At 35.7% G+C, this 16929-nt stretch overlaps 2 protein-coding genes across 2 annotated transcripts; one reads left to right on the top strand and one right to left on the bottom strand.

The window, feature by feature from the left end:
• The first annotated feature begins 6917 nt into the window (after positions 1-6917).
• LOC110908420 (NAD(P)H-quinone oxidoreductase subunit O, chloroplastic) lies at positions 6918-8425 on the top strand. The gene is made up of 5 exons (XM_022153358.2): positions 6918-7191; positions 7277-7332; positions 7812-7919; positions 8031-8090; positions 8167-8425. The coding sequence occupies exons 1-5, from the start codon at positions 6951-6953 to the stop codon at positions 8194-8196; spliced, it is 495 nt and encodes a 164-aa protein (XP_022009050.1). The 5' UTR covers positions 6918-6950; the 3' UTR covers positions 8197-8425.
• LOC110908419 (mitogen-activated protein kinase kinase kinase 3) lies at positions 8390-14667 on the bottom strand. Its single transcript, XM_022153357.2, has 11 exons — positions 14100-14667; positions 11899-12216; positions 10652-10739; positions 10453-10515; positions 10161-10321; positions 9984-10059; positions 9830-9889; positions 9640-9747; positions 9312-9548; positions 9110-9201; positions 8390-9032 (listed from the first exon to the last, which is right to left on the bottom strand). Exons 1-11 carry the CDS (start codon positions 14567-14569, stop codon positions 8765-8767), a joined length of 1941 nt encoding a protein of 646 aa, XP_022009049.1. The 5' UTR covers positions 14570-14667; the 3' UTR covers positions 8390-8764.
• Positions 14668-16929: the final 2262 nt, after the last annotated feature.

Below are 16929 nucleotides of genomic sequence, written 5' to 3'. Positions count from 1 at the left end.
GTTTGTCGACTATTCGGATCTGAATTATAACACGTATCAGATTTTTTTTTATAAAATTTTTTTGTAATTCATAGAAATAGTTCAAAAACAAAGATAGAAGTCTGACATGATTGAACCACCTCCACTGTCCCCGTCGCCCACCGCCGCAGACGGCGGTGACACAGCCGCCGTCGTCACCACCATCATCGATCATCATCAACAACCACAACATAATTTTTCAGAAAACAAAAGATCCAGAAAAACAAGATTTTACCGGTGAAACTCGCCGGTCCGAACCAGATCGTGTCGTCGCCGCCGCTAAAGGCGGCTCCGCCGTCTAACTCCGTCGCTATCTCTTTCTCTCCTCGGTTCTACTCTTGATTTTGTTCTCTCTGTTCTTCGTCACCGGAAAAGAACGAACCGAGGTGGTGTCGGTGTTGTGTGTTCGCCGGTTAATAAACAGGGGACGGGGTGGTGTGTGGCGTATGGTCGGAGGGGGTGTCTTGCCCGAGGAACTGAACCGCCGACAGCCGTCGGCTCTGCCGGTAAATCCGGTCGCCAAAGTGGATCATAGAGAGTGAGAGAGTGAAAGTTTGGTCTGACAACTTGTGTGTGTGAGGGTATGTTTGGTTTGGATTACGTATGTGTGGGTATGTAAAGGATGTAAGGTTTTCTTCATGGAGAAGATGATGTCGTTGTGGTTTCAAAAGAAAATAAGAAAATAAACACAGAGGAAAGAGATAAGGAAGGTAGGTGGTTTAAGAGAGAGGATATGGAGTTTTAAAAATGTGGAGAGAGAAACTTCTGACAATAATAAATGAAGAGAGAGGTGGGGAAATGACATTTAGTGTTAAAAGACCAAAATAACCTTTTGAGTGGCAAAATCTGATTGGTTGAAAGTGGTTCTCACGGTTCTTACAATTGGAGGTGGTTTCTATTTTAGCGGCTCCCTATACAGAACACTAATTATTGCGAGAACAAAAAGAACAACTCTAAAACACTAAATTTGGGATTTAAGTTTCATGTTTTCTTAAATTTTATGTTTCTTACATTCATATGTGTATTATATATACATAAAAAACCATATTTTTTTTACCTACACGTAGCTTACATACATGTTGGTAGTTTAACCTACACATAACCTACATATGTGTAGGTTAGAGAAAAAGTGAAAATTTTCCATATTTTGTTTTGAATTCTAGTGTCAGAAACAATAAATCTTACATTTGCAACATTTTATTTACTTTTTAGGTTTTTAGGATTGAAAAAGTAGGTGATTCATTGTGTTCTTCATGTTCTCGCAAGATTTTGTGTTCTGCATAGAACCTTCCCTATATATATATATATATATATAGGGGAAGGTTCATTGGGGAACACTAAAAAAGTGGGGAACAGCGGGGAACCGGCTCAAACGAACTCCGATTGGACTCATTCCAGCGGCGTTGGAACCGGCTCGTCGAACCCTAACTAAGATCTCCTAACCCTAAAGCCTAAATCCTAACTCCTAAACTCTAAACCCTAAAGCTAAAAAATAAGGCTAAAACTTAAGCTAAACCATAAAATCTAAACTATAAACCCTAAAAGCTAAACCCTAAAGGCTAAACCTAAAGCTAAACCCTAAAGCTAAACCCTAAAGCTAAACCCTAAACCCTAAAGCTAAACTCTAAACCTTAAAGCTAAACCCTAAAGCTAAACCCTAAGGCTAAACCCTAAAGCTAAACCCTAAAAGCCAAACCCTAATATATTTAGGGTTTAGGGGTTATGATTTACGGTTTAGGGTTAAGAGATCCTAGTTAGGGTTCGACGAGACGGTTCCAACGCCGCTGGAATGAGTCCAATCGGATTTCGTTTGAGTCGGTTCCCTACTGTTCCCCACTTTTTTAGTGTTCTCCAATGAACCTCACACTATATATATATATATATATATAGGGAGGGGCTCATGCGAGAACCACCCTTATTGTGAGAACCTTGAGAACCAATGTGAACACAACCTAAAATAGCTAAAAAACCTAACCCCCACCCCCCCTCCCCAAAAAACCGAACCCCCCCCCCCCAAAAAAAAAAAAAAAAAAAAAAAAACCTAACCCCCCCCCCCAAAGCTAAATGCTAAAAACTAAAACCCCCAAAAAAACCTAACCCCCCACCCGGCCCCCCCCCCCCCTCAAAAAAAAAAAAAAACCTAAACCCCCCTCCCCCCAAGCTAAAATGCTAAAAACTAAACCCCCAAAAAACCTAAAAAATCTAAAAAAATCTAAATTTTTTTTTAATATTTTTTATGCTCAAATCGCTACTTTTAGTGGCTATAAAAAAAATTTTTAAAAATTAAAAAAAAAAAATTTTTGGCTTCGAAAAGTAGCGATTTTTATATAAAAATATTAAAAAAAAAATTTGTGTGATTTTTAGCTATTTTTAGGCATTTTTTGTGTGTTCACATTGGTTCTCACGGTTCTCACAATAAGAGGTGGTTCTCGCATGATCTTCTCTCTCTCTCTCTCTCTCTCTCTCTATATATATATATATATATATATATATATATATATATATATATATATATATATATATATATAGGGGAAGGTTCAAATGAAAACCACTAGTTATTGTGAAAACTCGAAAACTAATTAAAAAGGCCAAAAAAACATACCAATTTTTTTTTTTCATACCAATTTTCGCCATTTTTATATATAAGAAAATTGAAAAAAAAAATTGTAGTGCACATGTGTAATACTACACATGTGTATGTGTACTACACATGTGTATTATTACACATGTGTACTACAAAAGAAAAAAAAATATTTTTTTTTGAAAAAAAAAATTATATAAAAAACCTGCGATTTTTATAAAAAAAAATTGAAAAAAAAAACTTTTTTCGTGTGTTTTTTAGACTTTTTTTCGTTAGTTTTCGAGTTTTCACAATAAAAGTGGTTTTCATTTGAAGCATCCCCTATATATATATATATATATATATATATATATATATATATATATAGGGCTTGGTTAGATAAGAAACCCCTTCTTTTTAAGAAAACTATGGAAACCCATTCTGAACCATTGATTAGCTTACATCTAAGTTGATCAAAGGCCATGATTATTTTGGTGTTAATAAAAATAAAAGGAAATACAAAAGACTGCCAACTTGTACCATCCAAGGGCATTTTCGGTAGGTAACATAAACATCAAATCACCATAAAAGCTTCTCTTTCTCTTACCTCTTTCTCTTTCCCATTTCTTCTTCCCTGATCTTGAAGACAACCATAGCCACAACCATAAAAGCTTATCCGGACGGTTTGAAGACCCTTCTTCGTGTTCAGGTGTTGTTGATTAGAGAAACAATAACCTTTAGAGAGAGAACGATGACAAGATAAATGTTTTTAGAGAGAGAAAGTTGATGTTTTAGAGATAGAAACAACAATCTTCATCATGTTCATCTATAATCTTTATTTTTTTAGAGAGAGAGAGATTTGAATGTTCAAGTGTGTGTGAGAGAAGAAGGTTTGAAGACCCTTCTTCGTGTTCATCGGACGGGTATAGATCCGGTAAGTGTTCTTGAAATATCATTTCACACTTGATTTTTTGTTGAAATGGTTGTTAATATGTTTTTATGTGCTGAAAGTGTTTTAGTAATGGTTAATGGGGTATCCATGGTTAATGTTCATGTATTTTAAATAAATCAAAAACTTTAGGATGAAATTTTGAACGAGTTTTTTTTGTTGGTTTGGTTGCTTGTTAGGGGCTTTTGATCTTAACAGTAGCTGTTCTTATGTTGGTTTGGGTTGCTTGTTTGGGTTTATGATCTGAACAGTAAGTGTTTTTTTTTTTTTTTTGGTTGCTTGATTCACAGACTCAGGCCCATAACATGTGTTAAGCCCCCTGTTAGAATCTTATATAACGTGTGTTAATTTATAGAAACAAACCCATAAAGATATTCAATTGACAAGCTTGATGGATTTAAATAAATCCAAAACTTTAGGATGAGATTTTAAACGGGTTTTTTTGTTGGTTTGGGGCTTTTGATCTTAACAATAATTGTTTTTTTTTGTTGGGTTGCTTGATTTACAGAGACAGACCCATAACATGTGTTAAGCACCTGTTAGAATGATATATAATGTGTGTTGATTTACAGAAACAGATCCATAAAAGATATTGAATTGACAAGCTGGATGGATGTAGGCGACGTTAATGCGGGGACATTGAATAAGTCACATCCTTTGGGAAATATGTCTTCGTTCATTTATAGCATGTGTTGGTGGTTCATGCTGTAACAGAACACCATGATGTAACGTGTAATATGAAACGAGCCATTTATGGTAACACATGTACCGGTAATTTTGGAATATATAATATTGTATTCATGTATAAGCTAGTGGTTTACAAAACACCATGATGTGTATATACTGATCTAACATGTGTTACAATTTGTCTGTTCGGAACATGTAATTGCTTAACATGTGACAAGGGTGAAAACAGTCGACGGGGGCGATGAGTTTAATGGGGAGCTTAGTTAATATCGTAATCTTGTTGTAACCCCACTTGTATACATATGATAACATGTAAGCATCCATTATAACCCGACTTGTATTCATGTATATGAAAGTGGTTTGCAAAACACCATGATGTGCATATACTGACCGTAACACGTGAACGAGTTAACATGGAACATACAAGTTAATATCGTAACACCGTATACCTGAATAAAATGTGTTAAGCCTCTGTTATACCTGAATACATTAGTATAAGCTAGTGGTTTCCAAAACACCATGATGTGTATATACATACTGTAACATGTGTTAAAGTGACTGAAAATATATAACGTGTGTTAAGCATCTATTATAACGTGTGTTAAGACTTCCATAATGGATGAATAAACTACAATAGTAACTTAAAAACAACAGAGTAAACATGATATAACGTGTGTTAAGCCTCTATTATAACATGTGTTAAGACTTCCAGAATGGATGCATAAACTTCAATAGTAACTGTAACAGTAGAGGTACAAATACGGGCGCCTCCACCATTATAATCTTGTTGTAACCCGACTTGTATTCATGTATATGAAAGTGGTTTGCAAAACACTATGATGTGCATATACTGATAGTAAAAACGTGTACAAGTTAATATGGAACATACAAGTTAAAATCGTAACACCGTATACCTGGGATAAAATGTGTTAACCCTCTGTTATAATCTTGGTTTAACCTAACATGGTGTCATGTATAAGCTATTGGTTTCCAAAACACCATGATGTGTATATACATACTGTAACATGTGTTAAGCGATTGAAATGTATAACGTGTGTTAAGCATCTATTATAACGCGTGTAAAGACTTCCACAGTGGATGAATAAACTCCAACAGTAACTTAATAACAACAGAGTAAACCTGATATAACGTGTGTTAAGCCTTTATTATAACATGTGTTAAGACTTCTAGAATGGATGCATAAACTTCAATAGAAACTGTAACAGTAAAGGTACAAATACGGGCGCCTCCAACAGAAAATGTGTTAAGTCTAGACCGTTTTAACATCGTGTACTAGAGAAAACAAGAAGAGTCTCACATTACATATTACTAGTAAACAAAAATACATAGCACTAATACGTGTTACATTGTACATGGGTTTCATGTCACATGTAACACATGCATGTCCTGAAGTTCAAACTATAACACGTGTTAGTTGTGTTGTGCTGTAACATAAACATGGTCATGATCCTTAAGCATCTGATCCGCGTTTGACGAAACCAACGGTCCCGAGAATTGGATCTTGTTTCCCTTGTATCCATCACCATCCTAATAACAAAAAGATAAGATAATCGTTAAGTCGTTAACCACACATAACTATTAACACATTCATAGCCAGAAAATCTTTTTCTCAAACAACATCACAACTTTTTAGCTAAATTGCAATCTTTTTCTCAAATAAAATCACAACACAACCAAAAATCAGTTCATATGCAAACCAAGCATAACTTTTTAACACAAAAATAAAAACCTGTAAATTACATTAGCAAGTAACCCCTTTTAAGAACCATTTTAACAAAAAAAAATCATGTTTCATCTCTAAAACAACCATTACACAAAAACCTATTAACAACCAGGTTTTATGAATAATTTTTGATATTTTTTCGTCTTTTTTTTTTTTTTGAAAATTGTGAAAAGCAAGGAAACAAGATTAAATATTTCAGAGATTTAAACCTGGGTTGCCTAGAACACTTCTTTTAATTGACATATATGGACAAACCTGGAGCATTAAATTCCTCATCGTTTTGGAAGTCGCTGCAAAAGAACCGGTTTGGGAAACTACGGACCGGCGACATTAATTCAGAGGTTGGTGGATTTGTCTCCATTGATATTAATGGAGATGCTTGCTACTTTGGTGTAAATATGAAGTTTGGTGTTTCTCTGATGAGTGATGAAGAAGAGATAAAAGGAAAATATGAAAAAGAAATATGGGGGAGAGTGAATGTACGATTTGATGGGTTTGATGGGCAATTAATGAAAAGGTCACCTCATAATTCTTGGGGGTTAAAGAAATTTACTAATATAACCTTGATGTAAAAGTTAAAATAAAGAGATCAGTGCAACGTGGCAACATGCTAGCCACATATATAGTTTGCTAAGTTTTCTAAAAAAATAGGGTTTTTTACCAAGCATTATCCTATATATATATATCCATATATATATATATATCTATCATAAGGTTACAAAACACACACCGTTGATAATGGATTTCCCTTTGTTGCACAAATGAATTTTATAAACCAGTTTGTTATATATATAAAAAAAAACACCTTTTTTTCAATTTTCACAAAATACAACTAAAAAGATTAGACAATTCCTTAATGGCACTTCTGTAATTTAGATAATGAAAATAAATAAAGGAACAAGTTGAAGATGGATAACCAATCTTTTCTTATCTATACATACATATATAAACAAAATAAAAAGGAGAATGGGACAACATCAACTCATCAAGAAATGGCAATGGCATACTCTTCATCTTTCACCTCATTTCCATACACAAAACCACACACCCCATCACCCTTAACCACAACCACAAAACCATGGCTGCTGCCAGGCAGTGGCAGTCGTCATGGGGGTCGGTTTTGTTTCTCCGTTAAAGCGGAGAAATCACCCGAGTCTGCTGATCCATCTCCAGCTGCAACTGCTACTGAAACTCCTGCTGTTAAACCACTACCAAAGAAACCTGTTTATTCCAGTCAGTTTTTGCTATTACTCACATTATTCAAATTACATTGCAAGTTTTTTATTATATGAGTTGTATATTTATGTTTTGTTGGCAGTGAAAAAAGGACAGATTGTTAGAGTAGACAAGGAAAAGTATTTAAACAGCATCAATGTAAGTTATTGTCCAAAACACTGACACGAAAATAATTAAGTTTTGAGTTGTCATAGACTCGTATCTAACCTGTTTAAGAAATGGGTCGAGTTTGGGTTGACTTGTTTAGCCTGCTTAATAACGGGTCATGTTCTACTTGGCTTGTTTAACCCTTTAATTAAACATGTCGACCCATTTAATCAAAATATTACAAGTCTCCAACCCGCTTAACATTTTGGCAACTTGATTACAGCATGTAAAATCTGTTTGTCGTCATGGTTATTTAAACAGGGTAAATAGATCAAGCCGTTATTTGCGACCCATTTAATCCACCCATCAACTCGTTTAGATGAATGGGTTAATCGAGTTGTGTTTAGGTGTCCATGTTAGGGTTAAACGATTCATCCTCCAAACCAACATGATTAACACCCCTAGAACGTACGATATTTAGTTCCCTACTTGAGTTTGCATTGAAATTCGATACGTCGGTTTCATTACAGTATCTATCTGTTGGACATCCACCTTATTATAAAGGACTGGACTACATATACGAAGACCGTGGGGAGGTGTTGGATATTCGTATCTTCGAAACTGGAGAGTATGCACTTGTAAGTTCAATGATTTATAATGTTACTTTCTAGTCCGGTTTTCATGTCACAAAACTTGCGTAAAAAGCAACTCCGCATGAACAGACTTGACTCATGCTACATGTGTTGTAGATTGCATGGGTCGGGGTCCCAACCGCACCAGCTTGGCTTCCTACCGACATGCTAATCAAGGTAACCGTTGTTTTAACCACAAAGTTATGGGCTTAGTAACCGGCTTATCATGCGCTTGCTGTACTCTTTTTTGCAGTCTGACAAGCTCGATTATGAAAGAATATGAGCCAAATCCACAGCTTCAAGAAACGAGCATGCAAATGGATGGATCTCGCTATACGCTCTGTAATTTGACTTTTAGTCAAACCCTTGATGATTTAACTCATTGGCTAAATCATGAAATGAAGTGAATACTTGCAATTACTTCTTTGTTTCTAAGTTCTAATCGTCAACTCTTTTCGGATTTGCTCGTTTGCGCATGTTTACAATGTTCGAATTTTCTATAGCAAATTTCTGTTTGAATGTTCTGATAATACACTGGTTCGACCAATTTTCAACAAGGTTTCAACACCGGTTCCTGCAGCAGTGACCAATATTAAAGTTCCAATAACGAACCTGTGGGTTGGAGCGTGTCAAAAGTCAAGGAAACGAAAGCCCGACCAGTCTTTGTATACAGTGATAGAAAATAAATACTAGCCGGTTTTATTTACAATGAATCACAGAGACGAATAATTCCCTACAACCTCTGCCCTCCTATGTTTTTATCATATGACAATCAAAACATACATAAAACTCTTATACTTGCCATTGGATTGACCCGCGATCCGGTAGGTCTATCGGTCACCGGACCCTAATCAAATGATCCGCGATCTTGGGGTTCTAGTGGGTGTTTGAGGTTTGACCTGCGGGACTTCATACCGCGGGTCAAGTGTCATTTTGCCATTGTGTCGTGATTGAACTGCCAACACATCATTAAATTTGAAATTGCCTTGACTTTGACCGATCATGGTGAAAGATGGGTGAGGGGGTGAAACGTAACCACTCCTGTATGTGGATCCATACTGCCTTAACGGACTTGAAGTTGGCGATACAGGCAAAGAAGTAATCATTCTTGTATTTCTCCTGCGCGTTTACACAAATCTTTAGCGAAGTCAAACTACATCGTAAAAAAAGTCAACTTTATACGTTTACCAATATACCTTGGACTCAACATTGCACCTCTAGACGCTGTCGCCACAGGCACGTCAAACGAATGCATGTTTGTTCTGTTTGAATGCATTTCTGAGGCCGTCTGTTTCAACATCAAATATCACGAAAATATTAGTTTAAAAGGATAAATAATTTTCTAGAAATTAAACTAATTAGACACATGTATGTGCATCGAAAAGGTTCTTTTTATACCGGGGTACGACTTCCATCGAAGGTGAAAGGAAAGGCTTCTTTGGTTAGGTGCATATTAGCTCCTCTTGAAGTACTTTGGTCCCGAACAAACGCGTGATCCAACAGTTTTGAGGCTGAGGGTCGTAAAGACGGGTCCCGTTGTAGGCATTGCTTTATAAAAGATTTTGCATCGTTTGAAAGATGATCGGGTATTTCGGGCATGTCTTTGCTATTTCCAATTTTGAATATAGCTGCCACCTGGACACAAAAACACGAGCCCAATGCGGTCCTAAGCCCTAAAAACCACAAGAATCGGAATTTATTTTTAAAAAGAAATGAGACATCGTACCCCTTCGTATTGACCCCAAGGAGGTTTTGATGTCGCCATTTCAAGAACTGTACATCCCAAACTCCAAATATCAACCGCAAGATTATAACCATTTGTATTCATTACAACCTGAGATTATATAAACTGGATGAGTAAAACCGGTATAAAATATAAATGTGTAGAAACGACGTTTAGAAAGGAGAAAAAGTACCTCGGGTGCCATCCAGTACGGACTTCCTTTGAAAGAAAGCATTGAAGTACAATTTTTTATCTGATGACGACAAGTAAACAAATAAGCCCAATGTTTATATTCTCTCTCCTTTGACCACTAAAGGGGTGATACAAGCGTATGGTGAGAGACTTACATGTTTTGCCATGCCAAAATCAGCAAGTTTGATTTCACCATTAGGGTCCACTAATATGTTTGCCCCTTTTATATCTCTGCAAAAAAAAAAAAAAAAAAAAAAACATAAATTTATTATTCCCAAGAACACAATATGAAGTTAACATCCAAGAATATTGTCATGCAGCCACCGCCATACCTGTGTACCGTATTTCTTCCATGTAAATAGGCAAGCCCACTAAGAACTTGCCTGGTGTAATTTTGAATAACGGGTTCCCTAAACGGGCCATATTCTTGGAGTAATTTGTGAATGGAACCACCGGAGACGTATTCCAAGTAAACAGATAACGTTTCCTCTCCCTGAAAAATCCACAAAAGTTTTTGAGTTTATAGTCGTTCAAATCACTTTGAACATGCACATCCAAACACCTGTATAGCTATTTTGAGTTCTTTACCGAGCCAACAAAAAACAAGACAAGATAGGACAGTACCAGTTCACTTCCATAGTATTGAACGATGTTTGGGTGTGAAAGTTGACTGAGCAAAGTGATCTCCTGTTGCAAAGAGCATTAAAAGTTCAAAAAAGAATATTATTGATCCAATAAAAAGCACTATACAAAAGGATTGAAGCTTGAAAATAACGGGTTAAATCCCATTTACGTGATACATAACAATATATACATAACAGACCTGGTTCAATTGCTTGAGACATTCTTTTGAAGACTGATCATCTGCAACAACTTTGACTTCTTTTATTGCACACATCTGACCATTCTCACTATTAAAAACAGAAAAACAGAGATACCACAAAAGTTTCTTAAGCAACGTTCAACTTCAATCATAATGCAAATCTTTAAACATTGTTCATAAATAATCAACCTTTTTTTTATTTTATAAAATTACAGAAAAAAATGTATCTTGGTACACGTTGGAAGTTTGCTAAAACAACAAAACAAGTAAAGCTTATACGAAAAAGAACCAGTCAAACTATAAGTCAACATCTAATATGCCTAAATGATGTCCAAAAACAAGAATGTGGTGCATGTGCCTCAAAACTAATGCTATCAACAATTTGCAAAATTTTTAGGTCATTATTAATTTCTATGCAGTTAATATCGGTGACATATTGGTTATATCGTTCCCTTAGTAAAATATCGGTTAAAATATCGGTTAAAATATCGGTACCGATATTATCGGCGATATTGACCGATATAACCGATATATCACCGATATTTGACCGATATATCACTGATATATGACTGAATTATTGGTGTTAAATTGCTATATATATAAATTCTGCATTATATTAAAATTACCGATATCCCACCGATATCTCACCGAGATAACCTATATTTCAAATATCGGTCTTTTACCGATATCCGATATTTTACCGCATAGATTAATTTAAAACTTTGTTAAGGATATGTAGCATTTATTTTGGGACATCCGAGAAAAAATAACTTTGCATGTCGCAAGGAGTTGTATTTGACGCTTGAAAGTCATTTGTGGGCTTTTACAGGGATACAAGTGATTTTACACTTTGGAAACTACACTTAGAGCATATAAACGTAACGTAAAAACGTTCTCGCTAAGGCAATCACACAGAAGTAGCAATTTTAAACATTTACTTATGAAAAAATTGAATTTATGTTTGATCTCTAACAGGTCAGTATACTCAACAAAATTAGCTTTAAAAGGAAACGGGTCAAGTGAGTCATATATTTTTAACACACACAACCTCGTAAATCGTTTTTATTCATAAATTTAAACTATTATTGGAAATTTATAGTTTTTGTAGTAAAATTATGGACTACAAACTTGTCTGCAGTTAACCCAACCAATTTGACCCGTTTCAACCTGTTAACCAACAGCCCGTTTTACCACCTCAAAATTCAAAATGCAAACAGCACTACTGATAGATTTAGAACTATTATTACCTGTTAAAACCGAGATAAACATGTCCAAAAGTGCCTCGTCCCAACAATCTTCCTTTTTTCCACTTGGACGGTTGGCAAGACATCAAAACCGATGAGGGACTAGTAGGAGAGCAGCAATTTAACGGCGAAGACGAGCTAGTTGGTGAACCAGGTGGAAGGGGAAGTGGATGAGCGGCATTTTTTCCGTCATCCAATTTTCGGTTGGGAGAGTCTAAACTTGTACATGCCAAACGTTGATGGAGCGGTGATGTGGCTGCGGTCCCCACCCTTGACCCGGGACCCGGACTTCTAGGTTGAGGGCTCAACTTGGTGTCCCGTCTGTTGTAATTAAGACGTCATCAACAAATTATAATATTGACATATGGTTCTCATTTTTCAACATCGAACAATTACTTTCAAAACAATCATCTAAAAGCCACTTTATGAATTGCGAAGACTTGTTAACATCGAATCATGTTAAAGTCAAATTTCAACTAATCTACCTTTTTCATGTTTCGTCCTATAAGTTGCAATCCTAGGTTCATTTAATTGCATATTAAAGACTTGATTTTGACCGCCTCATGACACTAAAGTCTTGATTTTGATTGCATAATGTTTCATATAAACTGAATTTAACTTCATAATCTAACTAAATATCATATAAAATTCCGCACATATAGCCCTCAATCCCCATATATGTGTTAATAATTAAATTAAAAATTTGAAATGAGTTCCTTAATTTAAAATTTATCAGCCAAATATTCCCAAAATACTTACTATTAGGAGGTGTCATTATTGAACACAATAATTTTATGATTAATAGGTGTGTCAATATTGAAAAACGGTTCCCATGCTTCAACTTGGAACAATTGCTTTCAAAATGAACATCTAACCGCCCCTTCATGAATTACTATTACATGTTAACATCAATCAAATCATGTTAAAGTCAAACCCAACAAATAAACTTCTACTAATCTATCAGATTTTCATTTTTCACCCTATAAGTTGCCACTTGCAATCCTATGTTCATGTAATTGCATACAGTGGCGCAGCTATGAAGGGGCCGGCGGGGGCACCCGACCCCCCGAACTTTTCGCTCAGTAGTGTTATGTATGTACGTTTCGTATAGAATTTTTTAGGTATATACGTTTTTCACCCCCCGGTTTTATAAAAAATAATATTTTTAGGTCCGGTGACTTCTGACCCCCCGGTGGAAATTTTCAAGCTTCGCCACTGATTGCATACTAAAGGCTTCATTTTGACCACGTCATTTTGACCACGTCATGACAATAAACTTATCTTCATAATCTAACTATATTGCATAAAAACTCCACACATATAACCCCAAATCCCCATCTCTGCGTTCATAATTGAATTCAAAAAAAAATAAACGAGTTCCTAAATTCAAAATTATTAACCACAATACTTACTATTAGGAGGTGTCATTATTGACAAATGGTTCTCATTCTGCAACTTGGAACAATTACTTTCAAGTGAACATCTAAACACCTACTCATGAATCGCTACGACGCGTTACCATCAAATTACGATAAAGTCAAACCCAAAAAGTTTCTACTAACCTATCACATTTTCATGTTTCACCCTAAAAGTTGTCAATCCTATGCTCATGTATATGACAATAAAGTGTTGATTTTTTATGACATAATGTTTCAAAATAAACTAAATTTAACTTCATAATCCAACTAAACATTACAAAAATCTCACACCCAATTAAACTTAGAATTAACAACAAAACACCCCCAAATATATACCAAATCATCAAAATAACCTAACCCTAATTTATAACCAATACACATCAAATCATGTTAAAGTCAAACCCAACAAAACATTGATTTCTACTAATCTAGCACACTTTCATGTCTCACCCTAAAAGTTATCAATCCTATATATATGACAATCTCATTACAATAAAGTCTTGATTTTTATCACATAATATTTCAAAATAAACTAAATTTAACTTCATAATTAAACTAAATATCATAAAAATTCCAAATTTATAGCCCTAAACCCCCATCTCTATGTTCATAACTAAACCCAAATTTAAAAAAACATAACCCTAATTCAAGAACAATAAAGCCTTGATTTTTATTACATAATGTTTCAAAATAAACAAAATTTATCTTCATAATCCAACTAAACATCACACACATAACCCCAAATCCTCATCTCTATATTCATAATTAAACTCAAAAATTACCCACCTGAAAAACCCCAATTGACCATGATCAAGATTCAGCTCATCACCAGAAGACATAGAAGACCCACCACTAGAAGAAACCGACCCGGACCCATGATGATCCACCACCCCAAACGACGTCGTCGGAGACACACCCGGAAACGACGTCGTATTCGTTACAGAAGGCTGAGGCAGAACATGCCCAATTCGATCCGGATCAAACCCTGAAAAATCGGACCCACAATTCCCACGTCCGACCACCGGCGTACCCACCGCCGACGATGACGACGACGGCGAAAAATCCCGGCTGACACGTGGCGAGCCGCCATCAAAACTAGACTTGTGCTTCCTATCAGATGTGTGATAATTGTTGCTGAAAAATGGGTTATCTTGATGATGATTTTGGAGCTGATTCCGATGATGATTATCTTTATCTTTGTTGGATTTTCTGCCGAACCAAGCGGACATATTTTTTTCGATGAATTTTGACTTCATGATTTGTGGGGATTGAGAGAAAGTGGAAGTGGGTAATTGTGATGAGAGAAGATATTATAAATTGGGGGAAATTGGGACCCAACTGAAAGAGAAAACATTAGATACAAACAGTGATCAACAGCTGGTGATGGGGCCAGCTGAGCCAAGCGGAGCCGAGTCGATGCGTTGAACCCGTGTGTACGTTTGTGATGTTTCTATGATTACATATGCAAAAGTGTTTGTGTGTGTGTGTGTGTGGGTTGGGTTTTGATATCGTTGCAAGGTAGACTAGTATGTCATGTTATGTAATTAATGTTGGTGTGTGTATAAATGTGTAATAATGGATGTTAAATGTACTTGGACGTTTTGGTGGGACGGTTTTGATTGTGATGTGATATTTTTGGTCGGGTGTTAAGGTCAGACGGTTTTTATGTTTCGTGTGGTTTTGAAATTGATGATGGAGTGGATATGACGTGAGGATTTTGGTGGGGCTGTGTTTTAAATTATGACAACGAAGTGGAAATCACGGCTAAGTTTTAAGGAAAGGAGAAAGGGTGTTTGATGTTAGTTTACTAAACGTGAACGTGAGTGGATTATAAGTGGGATTATAAGTGGGAGGTGTCTTGATTGAATTAGTAATGGAAGAGGTGGGGAAGTTTAAAGGATGTGAAGCACACTTAGATGCATGTTTTTGGTGTTTTGATGGCACACTCCACAGAGCCACGTTGTTGTGACTCGTGAGCCACTTAAGGGTTGTTTTTATGTTGTTTTATTGATATGGGCATTGCTTGCTTAATTGTTAGATTTGAAGGGTTCGTGTCACCCTTGTTCGAACACACTTGCACGGTTAGAGGTTAGGCAAACCATGTTGCATCGCTTCGTGTGGCAGTTGGCCGATAACTTAGAGGATTCAGTTGCTTTCATGTGGCAATTTCTAGTAGTATGATTGTACGGGCGTCGGTTCAATTTAGATAAGGTTGTACACACTATCAGTTCAATTATAGTTCATAAGGTTCAACCCAAGACTACTTATATAAGGTTTGAATCATTACACATTGTCACTTCGGTTTAAATTCATTGGGTTCAGTCTAAAAACTATTTGTGTTGGTTTGGTCACGCGTCCTCAAGGTGGTTCAATTAAAGAATGTGTTGGTTTAACTCATGATGGTTCGTGTTATATTCTTATATGTATTTATTAGGTCCATTAATTCATGTATTTAACAATAGAATCAAGAACACATTTGTGACTATTCTACATACAATACAAACTCGTCAACATAATAAAGGTAATCAACACCAAGCTAAGATTTCATAACACTCACAAACTATTCTAACTTTTAAAATCAAAACAACTCCAAGAAGAAAATACAATTTGCGATGAACTTTGACAACTAATGAAGAAGAAGAAAGAAACCCTAAATTTCGTGTGGGTGAACTAAACAAGCCGGAAGCCATCATCTCAATGAACTTAAATAAAGCAATATATACTCAACAAATTCCATTTAAGCTCATCCGAGCATTCAAATATCTAGAATATCTCCTCTAAATGTAATCACTCTATCAAAAGATCCACACACAAATATTAACTAAGACGTTAACACCACTTAATTATAACATTTATAAACCGACACAATTGAACTATATACTTTCAACAGTTCGAACTTCAAAATGTGTTTGAGCTTGAAACGTTACCAAACATGAAATCGAGTTCCATAAATAATCAACTTATTGAATCCGGAAAAAAAAAATAATGTAAAAAGTGTAAGGGGCTATTTGGCAACTTCTAAATGATTAAGTACTGAACCAGTAAAATGTCTAAACCATTAAGTGCTGAACCAGTAAGAGGTTTTGTGACAACCCTCACAAAACCAGGTATCCGTACGACTTAATTAACTATTAATTGTTGCCTAATTACTGTGCTTGACTGAGTTTGCTGATAAACTGCTACTTGATTTCTGATAACTGTACATGTCTGCATCATACTTTGATTTCCGTCACTACATTACTTAATTACCGAACTTTAGTGACAAACATGATGCACAAAGGCACAGTAGCATTTGAACGGATAACCTATTGAACATGCTGATATAGCCAGCATCAGGCAAACACTGCCTCTAAAGGCCTGAATGAGCCAGAATTATTTTACTACACCCATAGTGTGTGTAGAGATACAAGGGTTGTATAATTGCGTCTCTAGGAATAAGATACAGAGATTGGATGTGCCTAAAACGTACTTTAAGCACGAAACACAGCACTTTTATTTACGCACTAGCTTCTAGCTAATTAATAAAGTGCCAAAATATGAGGAATTATTCCTGACACTTTGCAGAATAAATTGTGTCGTTAAAAATATTATTTATGACGCTTAAAAGATTACTTAA

The sequence above is a fragment of the Helianthus annuus genome, chromosome 14 (genome assembly GCF_002127325.2).
Source record: "Helianthus annuus cultivar XRQ/B chromosome 14, HanXRQr2.0-SUNRISE, whole genome shotgun sequence".
Taxonomy (NCBI): domain Eukaryota; kingdom Viridiplantae; phylum Streptophyta; class Magnoliopsida; order Asterales; family Asteraceae; genus Helianthus; species Helianthus annuus.
The sequence above is the reverse complement of the archived record's forward strand: the minus strand, read 5'-3'. Positions and strand labels throughout refer to the sequence as shown.